Genomic DNA, 20,688 nt, shown 5'->3' on the forward strand with positions numbered 1-20,688 from the left:
TTTTAACTTTCAAACTACCAAAACTGGGGACTTCAAGGCCACCTGTAAAGACTCCCGGACCAAAAATTACTGCCACTAATAATAGTCCGCCATTATTTAAAAAATAGCTTTTTTAAAAAAGATGGAAGACGGTAACTTTGACTAACTTTATTAAGAGATACCTTGGTGGCATGTTTCACTTATGGGTATTTTGGTTCCTAGTATTTAAAATGCAGTCACAAATCCACTCTTGGGGGGGAAATGCAATAAAGGGGCAACAGCGAACACGTATATGTATGAAAAAACGCATTTATTACCGTCGGTGTATTGGGTGGCGACGGCCAAAGTGCAGCTGTGGTTAACGTAGGTCGCGGGACCCTGAGCGGTTGGAGTCTCATTACACTCAAACTCGTCAGTCAGATCACAGCGCTACAAGCTCTCAAAATGGCGCCGGCTCTCAAAATCTCTCTACTCTCCGGAGGAACATCGCGTCACCAGGGCAACGACGCTCTTGCGTAGAGGCGCGACGCGGGTGAAAGTTCAGGGCTAGAGCGCGGATCCGCCACCGCCGCTTCTGGGCCTTAGGCGAGGCCCAAGCCCACGCAAGTCTCACAGTCCCAGGTCACGCGAGCGTTGGCCCAGCCCTGGAGCGATCCGAGCGCGCCTCTCCCCGCACTCGGCCTTGCCTGGTCACGCTGAGGCCCAGACGTAACCTCAGGGCGAGGGGCGGGACTAGCCTAGCGCGCGGCCCGCCCCCGAGGTCAGTTCTGCGCCCTGAGGCGCCTGCTGGAGTTGATGTTAGCCATGGAAACGAGGTGCCGGTCGCGATGCCACCGCGGTGAGCTGGTTGCCGTGGCCGCCACAGTTCCTCTGCCTCGGCGTTCGGACCGCAGGCAGCCTTTCGGCGGGAGCGCGCACCCTGAGTATACCTGCAAAAGTGCCGTCACCGGGATGCTTTCGCTTCGCCTCTTCCCTCAGGTGACTACAGGTACGTTAGATCCCTGATACCCACCTGGGCACTACTTGGCCGCCTTAATTCCCAGGCCTGTGCAGAGTGATTTAAGACATGCGATGAGCTCTGTCTCTAAAGTTCATCAGTCTGGTGTGCTTTTAACTTTATTTCGTAAGGCTTCTTTAGACTGTTGAATTTTAGTTATTTTATTTCTAAGAGACACTTGCGAAAGGGAAAATGGCCCCTTAAGTCTTGGTTTAGGAGTGGGCTTGTTATCCAAACAAAGATTATGAACTATGGCCCTTACTACTGTATCAGTTTTCTCCTTTTCTCCACCTTTGCCCTAAATCAGTCAAATCATGGACTCCTGAACAGGAACAACTGTTTCCCCACCGATCTGCACTCTCTCTCCACAATCCTGTGTTTATTAAGGACCAGCATTTACTTCAGTGAAGTCTACTCCACCAGAAGTTGCCAATCAGGCCTCTGAATTGCTTTTTTCTCTTATTCAGATGTATAATCTTAGATGGATTTTTTTCTCATTCCCGCCGTTAGGGCAGACCCCATCCTTTATATTATTGGATGTCTACCATCACCCATGCCAAATCTCCGCATCTTTATCATAGCATCCAAAGCCAGTTCAGATGTTGCCATTTTAGTCGTTTAATTGTTTGGACACCTGACCATCACTTTATTTAATTTCCGAATTAAAGAACTGCCTACTAGTTATTAGCTGCCACAGAAAGTACCAGGTGGGGGACCTTTTCTGTTTCTTTTTCTTTTGTGAGAACTTTATTGAGATTAAAATTCAACATTCCATACAATTCAAATTTAAAACATTTTCATCACGCCCCCAAAAGCTCTGTATCCTTTAGCAGCCATTCTCCCTGCCCTCCAATCTTCACTGTTCCCACCAGCCCTAGGCAAACCCTAATCTGTTTTCTCTCCTTATAGATTCGATCATCCTGGACGTTTCATATAAATGGAATTGTACAGTATGTGGCCTTTTGTGATTGGCTTCTTCCACTTAGCATTCTGTTTTCAGGGTTCATTCATGTTGTATTAATAGCGTGCATCAGTATTTCACTGTTGTTTGTAGTCTATTAATATTCCAGTGTATGGATATATCTGGAGAAGGAAATGGCAACCCACTCCAGTGTTCTTGCCTGGAGAATCCCATGGACAGAGGAGCCTGGCAGCCTGCAGTCCATGGGGTCGCAGGGAGTTGGACATGACTGAAGCGACTGGGCATGCACCTATGGATATATCACGTTTTATTTCATCTGTTGATGGCCATTTATGTTGTTTCCATTTGGGGTAATTAATAATATTTCTTCTATGAATGTTCATGTACAAATACTTGTGTAGACTAATGTTTTCGTTTCTCATGGGTAAGTACCTGGGAATGAAACTGCTAGGTCGTATGTTGTGTTTGTGTGTGTTAGTCACTCAGTTGTGTCCGACTCATTGAGACCTCATGGACTGTGGCCTGCCAGGCTTCTCTGTCCATGGAATTCTCCAGGCAAGAATACTGGAGTGGAATATGATAACTCTATGTTTAGCCTTTTAAGGAACTGCCAGACTGTTTCCAAAGCAGCTGCACCATATTACATTATCACTTGAGGGTTCTGATTTCTCTATAACTTTGGCAGTACTTGTTATTGTCTGTTTTTTAGATAGCCAGTTAAGTGGATTTGAAGATATCCCATTGTGGTTTTGGTTTGCACTTCCACAATGAGTAATGTTGTTGAACATCATTTCGTATGCTTATGTTGGCCATTTGTGTATTATCTTTGGAGAAATGTCTATTCAGATCTTTTGCCTAGTTTTAAATTATTTGTATTTTTATTAAGTTGTAAGACATTTTTCTATATTGTCATTACAAGTCCCATAATGAATATATAATTTGCAGAAATTTTCTCCCATTCTGTGAATGGTTTTTGCATTTTTTCCATTACCTTTTACTTTTTATTTTATTTTACTTTTTTTTTATAGGGTTATAGTTGGTTTATACTGCTGTGTCAATTTCTGCTGTATAGCAGAGTGCATCTTCCATACATATACATATGCCTCCTCTTTTTTGGATTTCCTTCCCATTTAGGTCACCACAGAGCACAGAGCAGAGTTCCCTGTGTCATACAGTAGGTTCTCATTTGTTACCTACTTTATATATAGTAGTGTATATATATGAATCACAGTCTCCCAATTCATCCTACCCCCACCCCTGCCGCCTTTTCACTTTCTTGATGGTGAGAACCATTTCTTTTAGACACCTTCCCCTCTTGTGTGTGTTTGTCTTATCAAGTAGTCCTACCTGCCATTGCCATGCTGGCTTAGGTAACAAAAGCTTCCTGTTTTGACATTTGTTGATTTCTCTCAGGCCCACCCTTCTCTGAAAACCCCTTTTCCAAATTTGTCCTTCTGTTTCTCAATTCACACACAAAAACCCCCAAAACTTCCATTTCATATGTCAGTAGCTTGGTGTGATTGAAAAAACTCGTAGATATGGGCCATTTTGTTTCTTTTCCTAACATGAAGTGTTTTTTTTTTTTTTTTTTGAAGGATAATTGCTTTCCAGAATTTTGTTGTTTTCTGTCAAACCTCAACATGAATCAGCCATGGGTATACATATATCCCCTCCCTTTTCAACTTCCCTCCCATCTCCCTCCCCATTAAATTCTAAGACATTTTTTTGTCTTACAGCTCCCTCCCTCCCCCTCACCAGGTTGATACAGAGCCCCTGAGCCCCTGTTTGAGTTTCCTGAGCCATACAGCAAATTCCCGTTGGTTGTCTATTTTACATATGGTAAAGTAAGTTTCCATGTTACTCTTTCCATACATCTCACCCTCTCCTCATGTCCATAAGTCTATTCTCTATGTCTGTTTCTCCATTGTTGCCCTGTAAATAAATTCTTCAGAACCATTTTTCTATATGCTGTATATGTGTGTTAGAATACAATATTTATCTTTCTCTTTCTGACTCACTTCACTCTGTATAATAGGTTCTAGGTTCATCCACCTCATCAGAATTGACTCAAATGTGTTCCTTTTTATGGCTGAGTAATATTCCATTGTGTGTTTGTACCACAACTTCTTCATCCATTCATCTGTCAATAGGCATCTAGGTTGCTTCCATGTTCTAGCTGTTGTAAATAGTGCTGCAGTGAACAATGGGATACATATTACATGTTTCTTTTTCAGTTTTGGTTTCTTCAGATTATATGCCTAAAAGTGGGATTGCTGGGTCATATGGTGATTTTATTCCTAGTTTTTAAGGAATCTCCATGCTGTCTTCCATAGTTGCTGTATCAGTTTATATTCCAACCAACAGTGCAAGAGCATTCCCTTTTCTCCACACCCTCTCTAGCATTTATTGTTTGTAGACTTTTTGATGATGGCCATTCTGACTGGTGTGAGATGATATCTCATTGTGGTTTTGATTTGCTTTTCTCTAATAATGAGTGATGCTGAGCATCTTTTCATGTGTTTGTTAGCCATCTGTATGTCTTCTTTGGAGAAATGTCTATTTAGGTCTTTTTCCCACTTATTGATTGGCTTGTTTGCTTTTCTGGTGTTGACTTATATGAGCTTCTTGTATATTTTGGAAATTAATCCTTTGTCAGTTGTTTCATTTGCTATTATTTTATCCCATTCCAAGGGTTGTCTTTTCACCTTGCTTATAGTTTCCTTTGCTGTGCAAAAGCCTTTTATGTTTAATCAGGTCCCACTTGTTTACTTTTGTTTTTATTTCCATTACTTTAGGAGGTGGGTCATAGAGAATCTTGCTTTGATTTATGTCATCAAGTGTTCTGCCTATGTTTTCCTCTTAAGAGTTTTATAGTTTCTGGCCTTACATTTAGGTCATTAATCCATTTTGAGTTTATGTTTGTGTATGGTGTTAGGAAGTGTTCTAATTTCATTCTTTTACATGTAGCTGTCCGGTTTTTCCAGCACCATTTACTTAAGAGGCTGTCTTCACCCCATTGTATCTTCTTGCCTCCTTTGTCAAAAATAAGGTACCCATGAGTGTATATGTTTATTTCTGGGCTTTCTATCTTGTTCCATTTGTCTATATTTCTGTTTTTGTGCCAGTACTATACTGTCTTGATGACTGTAGCTTTGTAGTATAATCTGAAGTCAGGAAGGTGGATTCCTCAAGCTGCATTCTTCTTTCTCAAGACTTCTTTGGCTATTTGGGGTCTTTTGTGTTTCCATATGAATTGTGATATTTTTTGTTCTAGTTCTGTGAAAAATAACATTGGTAATTTGATAGGGATCGCATTGACTCTGTAGATTGAGTTTGGTAGTATAGTCATTTTCATAAAATTGATTTTTTGTACCCAGGAACATGAAATACCTCTCCATCTGTTTATGTTGTCTTTGGTTTCTTTCATTAGTGTCTTATAATTTTCTGTGTACAGTTCTTCCTAACATGAAGTTTTTTGTTTTCCGAATTAGTAAAGGTGATTATGCTTAGAAAAGTAGAACTTCTGTATATTTCCTTTCATATTTTAAAAATAATTTATTTATTTTGGCTGTGAGGGGGTCTTTCTTGCTGCCCAGGCTTTTCTCTAGTTGCAGAGAGCTCAGGCAGCTCTCAAATTGTGCACAGGCTTCTCATTGCAGTGACTTCTCTTGTTGTGGAGCACAAGCTCTAGGGTGCCCAGGTTTTAGTAGTTGCCACATATGGGCTTAGTAGTTGCGGCTTCTGGGCTTTGGAGCACAGGCCGAATAGTTGAGGCATACAGGTTTAGTTGCTTCGCAGCATATGGGATCTTTCCAGACCAGATTTGAACCTTTGTCTCCTTCACTGGCAGGTGGATTCTTCATTACTGAGTCACTAGGGAAGCCCCTCCTTTCAAATTTCAAAAAAAATACTTTTTTGGAACGTGGATGTGCACATTCTGTTCATTACTGACAAAGTTTGTGTTGGCGTTTTTAAATACAGTAGGAATTTCTTCTTCTTGACAAATTTAACTTTGCTTAATAATTTTAACTTGTAAACTAACTTTCTGTTCCTTGCTTACTCTGTGTTCTTGATAATGAAAATTAAAATAATTCCAGAGTTGCTTTTAACAGTAACAATTATTTGGGAGGAAAATTATCTCTCTTCTACTTGGTTGTAAACTCCTTTGAGTCAGAGGCAGTCTTTCTACCATCACCTAACACATTGTAGATCATCAAAAGTTATTCCAATGTTTACATTTGTGGAAAGTACTAATTTATCATTTAACTGTTTCTCTGTGAAAGGAAGAATTTAGTCTGTTTTAACAACTATTAAAATGTAATGGTTAATCCTTGCAGCATCTTCTAACAGTGCTTCAAGAGCAAGTTAACATAGTGGAGGGAAAGGGTTGTAACATAAGTCACAGTTGATATCCTTCATATATAAAAAGTTTTTTAAAATAAGAAAAGTGAATACTTCAGTAGAAAAGAGGCCAAGGACATGAGGCAATTACAAAAAATAAATGACATTTATCTACACACACAACACTTATACATATATGTAATGGATATTCTCAGAGAGATAGAGCATATTCATAAAATAATGATAGGACTCTATAAAAAAGCAACATTTAGGGATGAAAAAGTGCTTTTAGAAGTTAAAAATAGGAGAGCAAAGATTTACTGAAACTTGATGTTCCTCAAAGTACAATAAAACTTTAGTAGAGGTACAGTGCACAAGTGCTCCTTGGATATCACCTCATACCTGTTAGGATAGCTGTTAGAAAAAAAAGATAGCAAGTGTTGGGGGATGTGGAGAAATTGGAACCTTCCCACTGTTAGTGGGAATACAAAATAGCACATTGCACAAAAGTAGTACAGTGCTACTGAAAACATTATGAAGAGTCCTCAAAAAATTAAAAATGGACCTGCCATGTGATTGAGCAGTTCCATTTCTGGGTGTGTATCCAAATGAATTGAAAGCAGGGTCTTTCAATATATTTGTACTTTCATGTACTGAAGCATTATTCATAATAGCCAAAAAGCGGAGGCAAACCAAGTGTCCCATCATCTGAGGAATGGATAAAGAGCATATGGTATGTACATAAAATGGAGTATTGATAAGCCCTCAAAAAGAAATCCTGCCAGATGTGACAACATGGATGAGCCTTGAAGACATGATAAATTAAATAAGCAAATCACAGAAAGGCAAATACTACATGATGCCACTTACATAAGGTATCTAAAATCATCAAAGTCCTAGAAACAGGGAGTAGAATGATGTGCCAGGCACTTGGGGGAGGAATAAATGGAAAGTTACTATTTAGCAAGTTTTAGTTACACAAGATGAATAAGTTCTAGAAACTTACTGTACAGCATTATGTTGCTAGTTAGCAATGCTGCATTGTACACTTAAAAATCTGAGAGGGTAGATCTTATGTTAGTATCTTTTTCATTGAAAAAATTCTAATCTAATAGAAAATAAATGTGTGGATTCAGTGAATGAAACCAACAATAAAAACAGTATGCTAGATTTTTTTTTAAAGTAACCTTTGCTTACCAAAATCAGGCAATTGCTAAAACTTATTTCTAGGAATTCTTTTTGCCAAATATAGAGAACTATAAATTCAGAATAATCCCCCCAAACTGCCACTTTTTGTTGTCTCTTTCTTTGTTTTAAGGGATTTCCAGGCTGATATCTTGCATGATTATGGAAGTAAAGATTTTGGAAATTAAGTACTTCCATCTGTATCATTGCCAAATTGATCTGTGTTTCCTATTGGATAACGGGTAAAAAATGCACTCAGATTCCAAATAAAGCAACCTATTTATGGTTGTTTTGTCAGCCTGCTTTCACAGTAGCATATGAAGAAAGCCTACGGCTTAAATCATTGTTGTGGCAACCATCTTTATTCCTTAACTTCTTTTTTCACAGCTTTTACATTTTTTTCCCGAAGCCTTGAGCCATTATTCATTTTAACATGTTGTAAGTAGCAGCCATATAAATACATCAGTCTGTCTTTAACAGTCTCTCAGAATGTGCCAAATTTTCATTCAGGGAGTTAGTTTGAATCTGATTTTATTTTTCATGCTAATAATCCAGATTAGGATTTAGAAAATCTGTCTATATAAATGTAACTGTCGTTTCATACAAAGAAGATGTTTTTAAAGTATTCCAGGATCTGTAATAAAGTAAAAGCCAAACAGTACTAATTTATCATAACTTTTGCCTAAATGAATTTACAGCATTTGTCATGTAATCCTCTTTTATCCTTACAGTATGAGAAAAAAACAACCTGATGTACTTGCTGCCTATGAAATTTCTATTTATTTATTTTTTTTGTGTACCTTCATTCATGACATTCTCCTTTAAATGCTATATCTTTTTTTAACTCCCCAGGCTAAATATTTAAGGTTCCAACTGAAGCCCAGGCCAGTATTTCTGAAAACAGTGTTTTCATAAAACACTGCGCACATGATCTGTTATTAGATTTCGAGGGGAAAATAGGTTCCAAGGTCAAATAAGTTTGGAAAATTTAAATGATATATTTTAAGCAGATTTGAAATGGTGTTTTGTTTTGTTTTGTTTTTAACTTGATGTCTCAGAATCTTTGGTCTGCTTATATCCATTGTGACTCTTCAAGATGACAGTCTGGTATATAGTTTCTCAAACTTCTTTAACCATAGATATCTGTTTAAGAAATATTCTGTAGGGCAAATAGTCCTGTATCTTTCAGCCTTTCTTTTTATATATCCCTTTAAAATAAATCACCATCCCAGTGTCCTCCCCTATGCTTCTAAGTCTTCTTGAGGGAACTTGTACTCTTCATACTTTTTGGTCTGTCCTCACTTCAACATCACTCCTACCTTATTTTGTCTCTTGTGCCTGCTGTTCTTCCTCCATTTTTCTCTCTCAGTAAGAACTAACTCCTCTTTCCTGATAATGAAGGAGATTAAAATTGAACTTCTGATATGTTAAAATTGAATTAAAATTGAACTTCTGATATGTTAAAATTCTCTGGCCATTCCCTTCTCCATGGAAGGAAACCCAGCCATATTTCCTCCTCAGGCTCATTCTGCTCCAATATTACTGGGATACTATACTGCTTTAGGCAAGATCTTCTCTGAGCTGGTAGTACTGTCACTAGATGCCATTATTTAGTCCATAAGAGAAGTAAATGAAGATACTTTGCAAACACTTAAAAACCGGAAATAAAGAGTTTATGGGTTTACTATTTTGAATGAGGCAGGATATGCTGGAAGAAGTTTTCAGAAACAATAAAAAACATCCAACTTCCCTTTCGAACAGCAATATTTAATTTTCTTCAACTTTAATCATCTTAGTTAAGCTACGCCATTAATGTAGTACATGCCTTTCTGTGCCAGAGTATTTTACTAAATATTAAAGAGAATCAGAAGTATCTCAAGATTTGGCCCTTACCCACAAATAATTTATTAGTAGAGAAAAAAAAATTTGAAAAGATAACATGTAAAGAGGTGAATAATACAAGAAATGCCCCCAGTTGATACATGTTACAAGATGAGTATATTATAAATAAGCAATGTTTTGCGTATACAGAGAGGAGAGAGGCACAGTTTGGTCTAAGTGCTCTGCAGAATTTCTGAAAGGATTAGACAGAATCTTGAAAGTTGACTAAGATTACTATGAAAGGTAGGGGAAGATAACCTGCGCAAAGGAGAGGGTATGAGCATGGCCACTTAGAGGCCACAGGATGTGTTTGCAGAGCATGGGTTGAGAGTCCTACAGGATATTTGCTAATTTGAAGAGGTGTCAAAATGTTATATGTGAAATACAAACGAAGCCTAGTGTTTGTATACTTACACATGTGGAATAACCCTGTATACCTGAAAGTATGCATACTTTTTTTTTCTAATACAAATGGGAACATCAATGTGTTTATTTTACTTTGCAATATATTGTAGGCATCTTTCCAAGTTTCTAAATCAACAGTATATCTACTTTAGACTATTCCACTCTTTGGAATATAATAACAGAATATTAAATCAAATGGGCAAGAACATTTAAACTAAATTTACAGAAGACTCAAAAGTACTAAAAGGTAATTGAATATGGGCAGTAACATGCAGCTAGATAATCTAATTTATAAGGTATTTTCAATTTCTGGCTTCCTTCCCCAGCAAGTCATCTCACATTGTTCTTGACTTGCCTTAGTGGAAAAGGAGGGGTCAGCTTTTAAATGCCCAAGCCAGTCACCCAAGCTCGTTTTCCTATCTGAGAGCATCATCCATAGGTAATTGAAATTAGAATCTTTACCCACCTACCCGTGCTTCTACTGAGCAAGCATATCAGAACACAGTACACTGACATCAGTATATAGGAGATACGCTCATTCAGAGGAAAAGGAGGCAATCTTCATTTTCTGAGGTTAAACTATCAACCAGTAAGATTCCATCTGGCCCTCCGGTTCGTGAGTACCTGCAGGGCTGTGATGTGATTAAAAGCTATGACTTTCAGTGCAGAACTAAGACCAGTAGCTGGAAGATATAAAATGATAAGTGTTTATAAGATAAAGAACTTACCAACTTCCCAAGATGTGCTATAAGGTAGTAATTCTTAATGGTGACCCAAAAGCTTTCTCCAGGGCTGATACTGGTCGGGTAGGAGTAACTTTCAGAAAGAATCTCTTAAACTGATGGGAAGAAAAGTTACTTTAAGATGGCTTTAAGTTTTTTGTGTGTGGTAAAATACATAGAACATAAAATTTACCATCTTTACCATTTCTAAGTGTACAGTTCAGTGGTACTCAGTACGTTCACATTGTTGTGCCATGAATTGGGTCATGAAGTGGTTTGCATGTGGTAACCTAGTTAATAATAAGCATGTAATCTGACTCTTAAGAGTCTTTGGTTTCCAGTTGTTCTTCCTACTACATGTTGAGTTGCCAATGGCTTTTTATTGAAATGCTACTATTTTAGTAGAATTTGAGTTTTTAAATTAGCAGAAAACCTAAATTTACTGTAATTGTTAGGAGATGTGACTACTAACACTTAGTATCTCTCTTTTCCACCTCTGTTTCCATTTCAGTTCAAGGGAATTACAGAGAATATCCTTATTTTATAGAGCAGAGGTTGACAAACTGTGGCCCACAGGCTCATCTGGCCCACAGCCTGTTTGGGTAAAGACTGTAAAGTTATATTGAAACATGACTACTAATATCTACTTATGTATATATTATCTATGGTTGCTTTTCTGCAACAACAGCCTGGTTGAGTCGCTGAAACAGAGATCATATGGTCCACAAAGCCTAAAATCTTTACTATTTGACCCTATTATAGAAAAACTTTGCTCACCCTTGTAATAGAAAAGTTTAAAAGAACAAACAACAGAAACACTCAGGGAAATGATCAGTTAAACCACTAGCAGATTTGAGTTGAGAGTACTGGCTTTTTGAACTTTCCTTTGACCTTAGAATCTGAAAATGTGAGTTACTCAAGAAATTCTGAGTTTGTCTAAGTTCTGTTTAAATTAATAGTGAACTTTTTTTTTCATATTCACTTAAAAAGCACTTGGCAACTATTTGTTTTGTGCCAAGTATGTGTCAGGCAATGGAAATGAGGTAAAGTGAAGATACAAATCCTGCCCTAAGGAACTAACTAATGGAAATATGGATTTTTTTTCCCTCATGTTTTAAGTATGACGTTTTCAAATAGTGATTTTTTTCTTTTTCTTAGTGACTGCTGTGTTACAGAAAAGAAAGTGACTTTCAGAATAATCTGAGTGAGAAGGATGAGTCCAGATGTGCCTCTGCTGAACGATTACAAACAGGACTTCTTCCTGAAGCGCTTTCCACAGACTGTTCTTGGAGGCCCTCGACTCAAATTGGGCTATTGTGCCCCTCCTTACATATATGTTAATCAGATTGTCCTTTTTTTGATGCCATGGGTTTTAGGTGGAATAGGAACACTTTTGTACCAATTAGGCATCCTGGAAGACTATTACGCAGCAGCACTTTCAGGTGGACTAATGCTTTTCACCGCATTTGTCATCCAGTTCACAAGTTCATATGCCAGAAACAAATCGGTAACGGTGGAGAGAATGCTGACCACAGACATCTTAGCAGAGGAAGATGAGCATGAGTTTACAGATTGTGCTGGTGCTGAGACCATCAAATTTCTAATTCCTGGCAAAAAACATACAGCCAACGTAGTTTTTCATTCTGTTCTTGCTGGATTACTGTGTGGTCTTGGAACATGGTATTTGCTCCCGAATAGAATAACCCTGCTATATGGCAGTGTAGGAGGCACTGTTGTGCTCTTTGTCTTTGGATGGATGACGCTGTGTATAGGAGAATATTCATTAATTGTAAACACACCTACAGAGTCTGCAACTTTCCAAACCCAGGATGCTTATGAAATCACTCCTCTTATGAGACCTGTTTATATTTTTTTCTTTGTTTCTGTAGATCTTGCACACAGGTAATAAACTGTCAAATACTTTATAACGTTCTTTATTTTTAAGCAATCTCCTTAGTATTAAAAAAAAAAAGAATATGAATTAAGTCACCAAACCATTGAGTGATGTTGTATTTTTTTTTGATAAGTTTTGATAATTAATCTCATAGGACTAATCTTTGTTAAACATTCATTCTAAAGCAGTAATTAAATCTTATTGAAGAGTAAGAAGAAAATCCTTTATAAGTAAAATTTCATTCCTGTGTTTTACTTTAAATAAGAAGCCATGAATCTGTAACATAGCCTGGCTAAAACCTGTGAAAAGAGACAGAACTTTCCTGTGAGGGGAAAACAGAAATTTAAAATTGATACTGATAAATATTATACATAGATTGAGTGGATTTAAGGTGGATAGAATAACTTACTTAATTTTGTTGTAGTAACTATAGAAAATAATTGATTGTTTAAAATCAATTTACTGTAGAAGAAACAGAAAATAGCAATTTTAAACACAATTATTTGACCTCTTTTGCTTGCCTTTTCTAAATCTGATATTTCTTTCTATAGTTTGCAGTTTTCTCTTTCACCAGTAGAAATGTAGAGGCACCTCTTAGGGCATCACTTCATGTTTGTGCCCCTCCATTCATATGTTGGAGAAGGAAATGGCAACTGACTCCAGTATTCTTGTCTGGAAAATGCTATGGACAGAGGAGCCTTGTGGGCTACAGTTCATGGGGTCGCAGAGTCAGACACAACTGAGTGACTGAGCACATTCCTCTGTTAAATCCCTAACCCCCATTGTGGTGGTATGTGGAGATGGAGTCTTTGGGAGCTGATTAGGACAATAAGGGTGGGGCCCTAGTGGGATGGGATTAGTACCCTTATAGGAAGAGACACCAGAGTCTGATTTCTCTCTTTAACATATGAAGGTAAAGGGAGAAGGCAGCTGCCTGCAAACCAGAAAGAGTTTTCACCATACCTTGATCATGGTGGCAATCTGATCTCAGACTTTCAGATCTGTGAGAAATAAATTTCAGTTGTTTAAACCACTCAGACTATAGTATTTCTTAGGAGCTGGCTAAGATTTTGATACCAAGAAGCTGGGGTGAAAGTGAAAGTGTTAGTTGCTCAGTCATGTCCGACTCTTTGTGATCTCATGGGCTGTAGCCTGACAGACTCCTCTGTCCGTGGAATTCTCCAGGCAAGAATACTGGAGTGAATTGTCATTTCCTTCTCCAGGGACCTTTCCGACCCAGGGATTGAACCCGGGTTCCCTGCAATGTGGGCAGATTCTTTACCATCTGAGCCACCAGGGATTCTTTTAGAAAATGGGGTACTCCCGTCACAAATACCTAAAAGTATAGAAGCAGCTTTGGAACTGGGTAATGGGTAGAGGCTGGAAGAGTTTTGAAGTGAGTGCTAGGAATATGGACGTTAGAGGCAATTCTGGTGAGCTCTTAAGACAGAAGTGAGAACAGGTTATTGGAAACTAGAGGAAAGGGCAATCCTTGTTAGAAAGTCGCGAAGAACTTATAAAGTGGTAAATAACTTAACCATTTTCTGAAGTTTTGTGGAAGGTAGAACTTGAGCGTAATAAATTAGGACATATAGCCGAGGAGATTTCTAAGCAAAGTGTTGAATGAACAGCTTGATTTCTCTTGACTGCTTATAGTAAAATACAAAGGAGAGAGATGAATTGAAGTAGGAATTGCTCAGCAAAATGGAACCAGAGGTTGAAGATTTACAAAACTGTCAGTCTATCCATATTGCAAAAAATGAGAAAGCATATTCTGAAGGGAACACCAAAGGTGTGGCCGGACTGTCACTCATTGAATTTAATGAGTTTCTGGAATTATATAAGTAGAAACACTTATAGTTTGAAATAAAGATGTAATGAATGAAGGCTGTTCAGCTTCTTAAATTTGACAGGACAGGGATATTAGAGTTATTTGGCTGTGAACATGTGTTTATCTTTAAGAAGAGAGAATAGTGACCTCAAAAGTGATTCTGAGATTATCAGGCTTCAGCAGGCTAGAAGGTCTCTGCTGAAAGCGTTGGGTCTGGTACTGCTCTGTAGAGCTATGGTGTGTAGGACCCACGCCTAGGGCTCTTTGGGTCACATGCCACTCTGGGGACCTGGAGAGCAGAGTATGAAACCAAGGAGGATTATTTTCCAGCGTTTAAATCTAATGAAATTTGCCTTGCCAGATGTTGGACTTCTTTGGGACCTAACACCCCTTCTTTCTTTCCTGTTTCTCCCTTTTGGATGGGAATGTCCATCTTTTGCCTGTCCCACCACTCGGTTTTGGAAGCACATGACTTGTCTGGTTTCATAGGTTCACAGCTGGAGAGGATTTTGCCTCAGGATAAGTCATACCTCAGGTCTTACCTGGGTATGATGTAGATGATATTTATATATATAACTTTGGACTTTAGAGTTGATGCTGGAATGAGTTAAGAATTTTGTGGCTGTCGGGAAGGAATGAATGTATTTTTCAGATGAGAAGAACATGAATTTGGGAGTCTATGGTGGAATGTTATGGACTAAATGTATATGTCTCTTCAAAACTCAAATGTTGAAGCCCTAACCCCCACAGTGTAGTGATTTTTTGTGAGGGTCTTTGGGAGGTAATTAGGTCGTTGGGGTAGCCCTAGTCCCTAATGGAATTGGTGCCCCTGTGGAGACACTAGAGAGTTTCATCTCTCTCCACCACCTGAAGATGCAGTGAGAAATTGGCTTCCTGCAAGCCAGAGAGAGAGTTCTCATTAGAACCCAATCATAATGGCATTCTGATCTCAGACTGTGATAAATACATTTCTATTGTTTGAGCTACCTTGTCTTAGGATACTATGTTATGTACCAGAACTGTGAGAAATAAGTTTCTATTGTTTGAGCCATCTAGTCTATCCTGCTTTGTTATGGTAGTCTAAAAGAAAACAAGGCATTTAAAAATGTGTAGCCACTTTGTGTACTGAAACTGATTTTTAGATGTCTGATGTTCCTTAGCTCTTAATCTTTTCTAATTGTGATACATTTATGGACCAGAGGACACTATAACACCTTTGTAGTTATTCAGCTAATCAGATATGTAAAGAGAGAATCTATGGAAATTCTGTTGAAATTGATTTCTTAGTACCACTAGAATTTCTAACTATAAAACATGTTAAATGCTTGATTTTGAGAAGTTAACAAAATCAAGTTTAAATGTATGTTTATACATTTGACCCTTTTTGAAAGATTTAAGTTTATAAGATTATTATTTTCAGAATGTAAATTATTGAGTTACTTTCTCACTGTAGATGAAATAACTGCAGATAAATATGAAATGTGTATTCAAATTTGGAGAGTTGTCAGATATGTCAAGTTGTATCTTAATTTCCTTTCAGAGAATATTAAAGTTTAAGAGATAAGCCATACAGTGTAGTAAATTTCTCTTTCTTCATCCTTTATTCTACCTAGTATAGTTGTATATTAATAATTTTTAAATGATTTTTTGTGTACATTTTTATTAAAGACAAGTGTTAAACCTATAATTCTTAATTCATAGACTCAGGAACGTTATGAATGAATGATGCATATTTATATCATCTTATTTACTGTGTATTAAGAACATCTTTTTCTAGGTATGTGGATTGTGAATGAGTGTACAGAACTTGAAATATTTTTATGGTCGTTAGAAAAACAGGTTTTTTCTTGCAGGCTTGGATTTCTTTTTTTTTTTTTTTTTGCTCTAGAAAATTCCTGTACGTTATCAGAAACTTTAAGATTTAAACATTTTTCTGTATAAAAGAACCACAGTAATCAATCATCTGTTTGATTATCCTGAATCATACACATAGGAAAGTAATCACAATGTTTGGTTACTTCAATTATGTGTTCTTATTTATTTGTGATATATTTATACTTTTCTATACTATTGCTTGTTGTTTACTTTAAGGACAAAAACAGATTGGAAGGGCAGGAATAGAACTTAGGTAAATATTTCCTGAGTATACATTATTTTTACACAAATTATCCTTTCTTTGAATATGTTAGCAAGGGAACTGTTGTATTTTTGAAAAAAAGAACAAAAATAGCTGTACAAATCTACACATTTTCCTTGACCTTCTACAGCATATTGTGTGTAGTTTGATTTTCTTTTTTGTTACTGGAGTGTTTTCTTCTCAGAATGAAATGAATTTTATTTTAAAACTACACTACAGCAAGTATTATCCTCTAATGTAGCATCACATTGTTAATTAATTGTGTTCATTAATTCTCTCTGCTTATAAAAGTTTGAAGGACATACATTATGAAGCAGAGTATATTAGCTTGCATCATCCTGGTATCAGTGTGAGGAAGCACATTTATACCATTATTATATTCGTAGTTGCTATGCATTTGCTTCTGGGCTGTTAATTTACACTAAAGTGGATAATTACTGAAGTTGCCTTTCTGCTTGACTTTGATTCCTAGCAGCTCAGATATTCAAGTACAATTACTGTGCTATAAGTTTTGAGATTTAATTTTCTTTTCTGAAAATTGTCTTTGGAACTCTGTAAGTACTACAGCATTGTTGGTTTCCAAGCAAGGTGTTTGGTTAACCTTATTCCAAAAACTTAGCAACATATAGAAAATGTTTATTCTTCTGTGCTGTAAAGTTTTTATCAAATTATTTGAAGCAATTTGATGATGTTTAACTGGTAAGTGCTGTACCAAAAACCAGTTTCTCCACTTAAGATAGAAGACTTCACTCATTAATGAGATTGTGCTGTACAAGTTTCTGTTCCCAAATCTGTACCACTGTTTATTCAAAATAGAAATAGTATATGCTGGTTAGGTTCCCAGGCTAAACCACAGAGATGTGTTCATAACCTCAGGTTGCTGACCTCTGATATTGAATGTACTGACTTGAAATTCTAGGACCTGGGAACAATACAGTACAGGAGAGAGTAGGAGGAAAAGAAGAGCTTTCTCTTGTTGCTAGCTGCTAATTTATGAACCCTAGGAAGTCTTTGGCTTTTCTAGAGTTGCCTGCAATTTTAAATTAAAAAATTTTAAACTTTATAAAACTGGAATTAGTGGAATTGTAACCAATGTAATTGGAGCCATGTTTAAACATTTAAGGGAGAGGTGTTTTTGCCATGGGCTTAGTTTCATTTTACAAATCCCTAAACTCAGTTTTATTTAGTTGATTACTTAGTCCTTCTTTTCACACTTGAATACATCTATCTTCTAAGTACTACACTTGTATACAATTGACTGCTTGCTGGTATAGGAGGAGGACAGTGATCACAGTTTTGTGTTTTTGATCTTTTGCAGTTTGGGACTAGGACCTTTTTTTAAATGTATTTCTTGTTTCAGGGTGGAGGTGGGGTGTACAGAAAAATGTATATATTTTGTTTTTCCTGGAAAGATCTATTTATTGTTTTGTATGATTTAAATACTTTCTTTTTATTGTAGGTTTATGGTAAATATACCAGCTCTAGAACAGATGAACCAGATTTTACACATCTTGTTTATATTTTTACCCTTTTTCTGGGCACTCGGGACCCTACCCCCACCTGATGCACTTTTCTTATGGGCAGTGGAGCAGGTTTTAGAGTTCGGCCTTGGAGGCTCATCTATGTCAACTCACCTACGGTAATTATTTTTAGTATTAAAGTGATAGTGTAATTTATTCTCAAGGAACATTTTTTTTCTTTTCAAGCAGATCTTTTTTTCTTCCCCCCCTCTGCAGGTTGTTAATAATGTTCATCATTTCTGCTGGAACAGCTGTAGCATCTTATTTCATTCCCAGCACTGTTGGTGTGGTTCTTTTCATGACTGGACTTGGGTTCTTACTGAGTCTTAACCTAAGTGAGATGGTTCTTGTCTTCAAACACGGTGTGACCAGACACAGAGTTGGAACCAAATCTAATGCTTTATCCAGTGGTTCAGAAATCCTGTTTACTTGGAGGGAATACCTTTTCTACAGCATTGTATTAGTCTTGGCCCTCTTAGAAACTGGTTTGTTGCATCACTTTGCTAGTTTCTCACAGATTTCCAAAAACAGTCCTCAGGCTGTTGTTGGCTATACTTTGATGATATTATTTATAATACTGTGGATACTTAAAGAAATTCAAAGTGTCTATATCTTTGGAATTTTCCGGAACCCTTTCTATCCAAAGGATGTGCAAACTGTGACTTTATTCCTAGAGAAGCAGACAAAGCTTATGAAGATTGGTGTTGTCAGACGGATTTTAATAAATCTAGGTAGGCAGATAAAACATAATAAACTTGCATTATATCTAGGAAATATATAAAAATATTACAAAATTCCTGTCATTTGTATAATGTTATATTGCTGTAGATATTATGTTATGTTTTGGTTTGTTTGCTTATTCTTTCTTAATTGCTTGAATGTGCTCATAAAAATACAGGCCAAAATTAAATATGATAAAAGATTATTTTGCCTTCATTAAATTTATCTCTTTTTTGTCTTAGTGTCACCTTTTGCTATGATAGCATTTCTTTCATTGGACAGTTCCTTACAAAGGCTTCACTCTGTATCTGTCTCCATTGGATTCACAAGAGCTTTTAGAATGGTAATACTAATATGCACTTAATAGTATGTTCCTGTTCCCAAATTATGATTTTGTTTAGCAGCTTACTTAAATGACCAGATTCTGCCTAGTAATGGTTAATTTGTGTGCTGCAGGTGTGGCAGAATACAGAGACTGCTTTATTGGAGACAGTCATTGTAGCAGCAGTACACTTGCTGAGCTCCAGTGCAGACATGTGGTGGAGCAGAAGCCTGGACACAGGCATCAAACTCTTACTGGTGAATATGTTTTTTTAATATCTTGAATGAGATGTATTTCATATACCATAAAATCATTCACTTAAAAGTCTGAAGTTCTGTGGTATATACTCAGAACTTTGCAGCCATCACCACAATCTAATTTTAGATCATTTTCAACATCCCAGAAAGAAACCTCATACACATTAATAGTCATTTCCATTCCACTCTCCATCCATTCTACTACTCCAGCCCCAGAAACTATTAATCTACTTTCTGTCTCCAAGGACTTTACAGTTCTGGACATTTCACATGATCAAAATTATCTAGTATGTTGTCTTTTGCATTTGGCAAAAGACACCAACAGTTGTCTTACTTTTTCATTATAGGATTTTCATGAATGTGAACTCTCTTTTTGTGATTTTAATAGTGCATTTCTCTGAATGCTAATGGTTTATCTTTATGTATATTTATTGGCCATTTATGTATGTTTTTGAAGGAAATGCCTATTCAAATTCTTTGCCCATTTTTACCCAGGTTATTTGCCTTTTTACTGTTAAGTTTAATAAGAGTTCTTCATATATTCTGCATAAGTTTCTTGACAGATATATGATCAGAAAAAATTTTCTCCCATCCCCTAGGTTTTCTTAAGCTTACTTGATAATGTCCTTTGAAGCAAAAAAGTTAATTTTTATGAAGTTCTGTTTATTTCTTTTGTTGCTTGTATTCTCTGGTGTCATATCTAATAAACACTGCTTTCAAGATCACAAAGATTTACTGTGTCTTCTAGTTCTTAACACTTGATTCTGTGATCTACTTGGAATTAATTTTTGTATATGTTATGAGGTAAATTTCCAAATCCATTCTTTTGTATATGGATGTACAGTAGTTTCAGTATCATTTATTCAAAAAGCTATTTTTCCCTTTTCTTGACACCTTGTCGAAAGTCAAGCAACAAATATAAGGGTTCATTTCTGGACACTCATTCTCTTTTCCATTCGTCTATATATCTGTCCTTATGCCAGTACAACACTGTCTTGATTACAATACTAGCTTTGTAGTAGTTTTAAAATTGGGAACTGTGAATCTTATGACTTTGTTGTTTTTTTTTCAAGATTGTTTGACTATATTAATAATTCTAAAATGTTTATAGTATTCAGTTTGTATCTTAATATATTTTGTATTATGTAGTATTTTGTAGTATTGAAGCTATCAGCTTTTCTCTTTGGGAAGCTTTTAAATTACTAATTCAGTTTCTCTACTTGTTATATGTGTATTCAGATTTTCTGTTTCTTCTTGAATCAGTTTTGGTAATTTATGTCTTTTTCTTAGAAGTTGTCAGTTTCATATAAGTGACCTAATTTGTTGGCATGCAGTTTTTCATAATAGTCTTTTATAATTCTTTATGTTTTTTTCTGTAAGGTTGCTGGTAATGTTATCTGTTTCTTTCCTGATTTTAGTAATTTACATCTTCTATGTATTTTTCTTGGTTAGTCTGGCTAAAGGTTTGTCAGTTTTGTTGATCTCAAAAAAAAAAAAAAAGCTTTTGGTTTCACTGATTTTATCTATTATTTTTCTATCCTCTATTAACTTCTACTCTAATCTTTATTATTTCTT

General features: G+C 36.5%; 1 protein-coding gene across 11 annotated transcripts in view; it reads left to right on the plus strand.

Moving 5' to 3' along the window:
- Nucleotides 1-877: 877 nt before the first annotated feature.
- Nucleotides 878-20,688, plus strand: part of PCNX4 (pecanex 4) — a 65,209-nt gene continuing 45,398 nt past the window's right edge. For 8 of the 11 annotated variants that reach the window (XR_011488332.1, XR_011488331.1, XM_070469434.1 and 5 more), the window contains exons 1-6: nucleotides 878-967; nucleotides 11,591-12,334; nucleotides 17,754-17,933; nucleotides 18,031-18,545; nucleotides 18,777-18,877; nucleotides 18,991-19,113. Coding sequence is in view for 9 of the 11 variants with exons in the window: in XM_070469434.1 (XP_070325535.1) it covers nucleotides 11,646-12,334; nucleotides 17,754-17,933; nucleotides 18,031-18,545; nucleotides 18,777-18,877; nucleotides 18,991-19,113 (1,608 nt within the window). In the remaining 2 variants the exon portion in view is untranslated. Of the gene's footprint in view, nucleotides 968-3,634; nucleotides 3,743-11,590; nucleotides 12,335-17,753; nucleotides 17,934-18,030; nucleotides 18,546-18,776; nucleotides 18,878-18,990; nucleotides 19,114-20,688 lie in introns of all 11 variants that reach the window. The other 3 variants (XM_070469429.1, XM_070469430.1, XM_070469436.1) reach the window with 3 other exon arrangements.

Source organism: Odocoileus virginianus, chromosome 6 (genome assembly GCF_023699985.2).
Source record: "Odocoileus virginianus isolate 20LAN1187 ecotype Illinois chromosome 6, Ovbor_1.2, whole genome shotgun sequence".
NCBI lineage: Eukaryota > Metazoa > Chordata > Mammalia > Artiodactyla > Cervidae > Odocoileus > Odocoileus virginianus.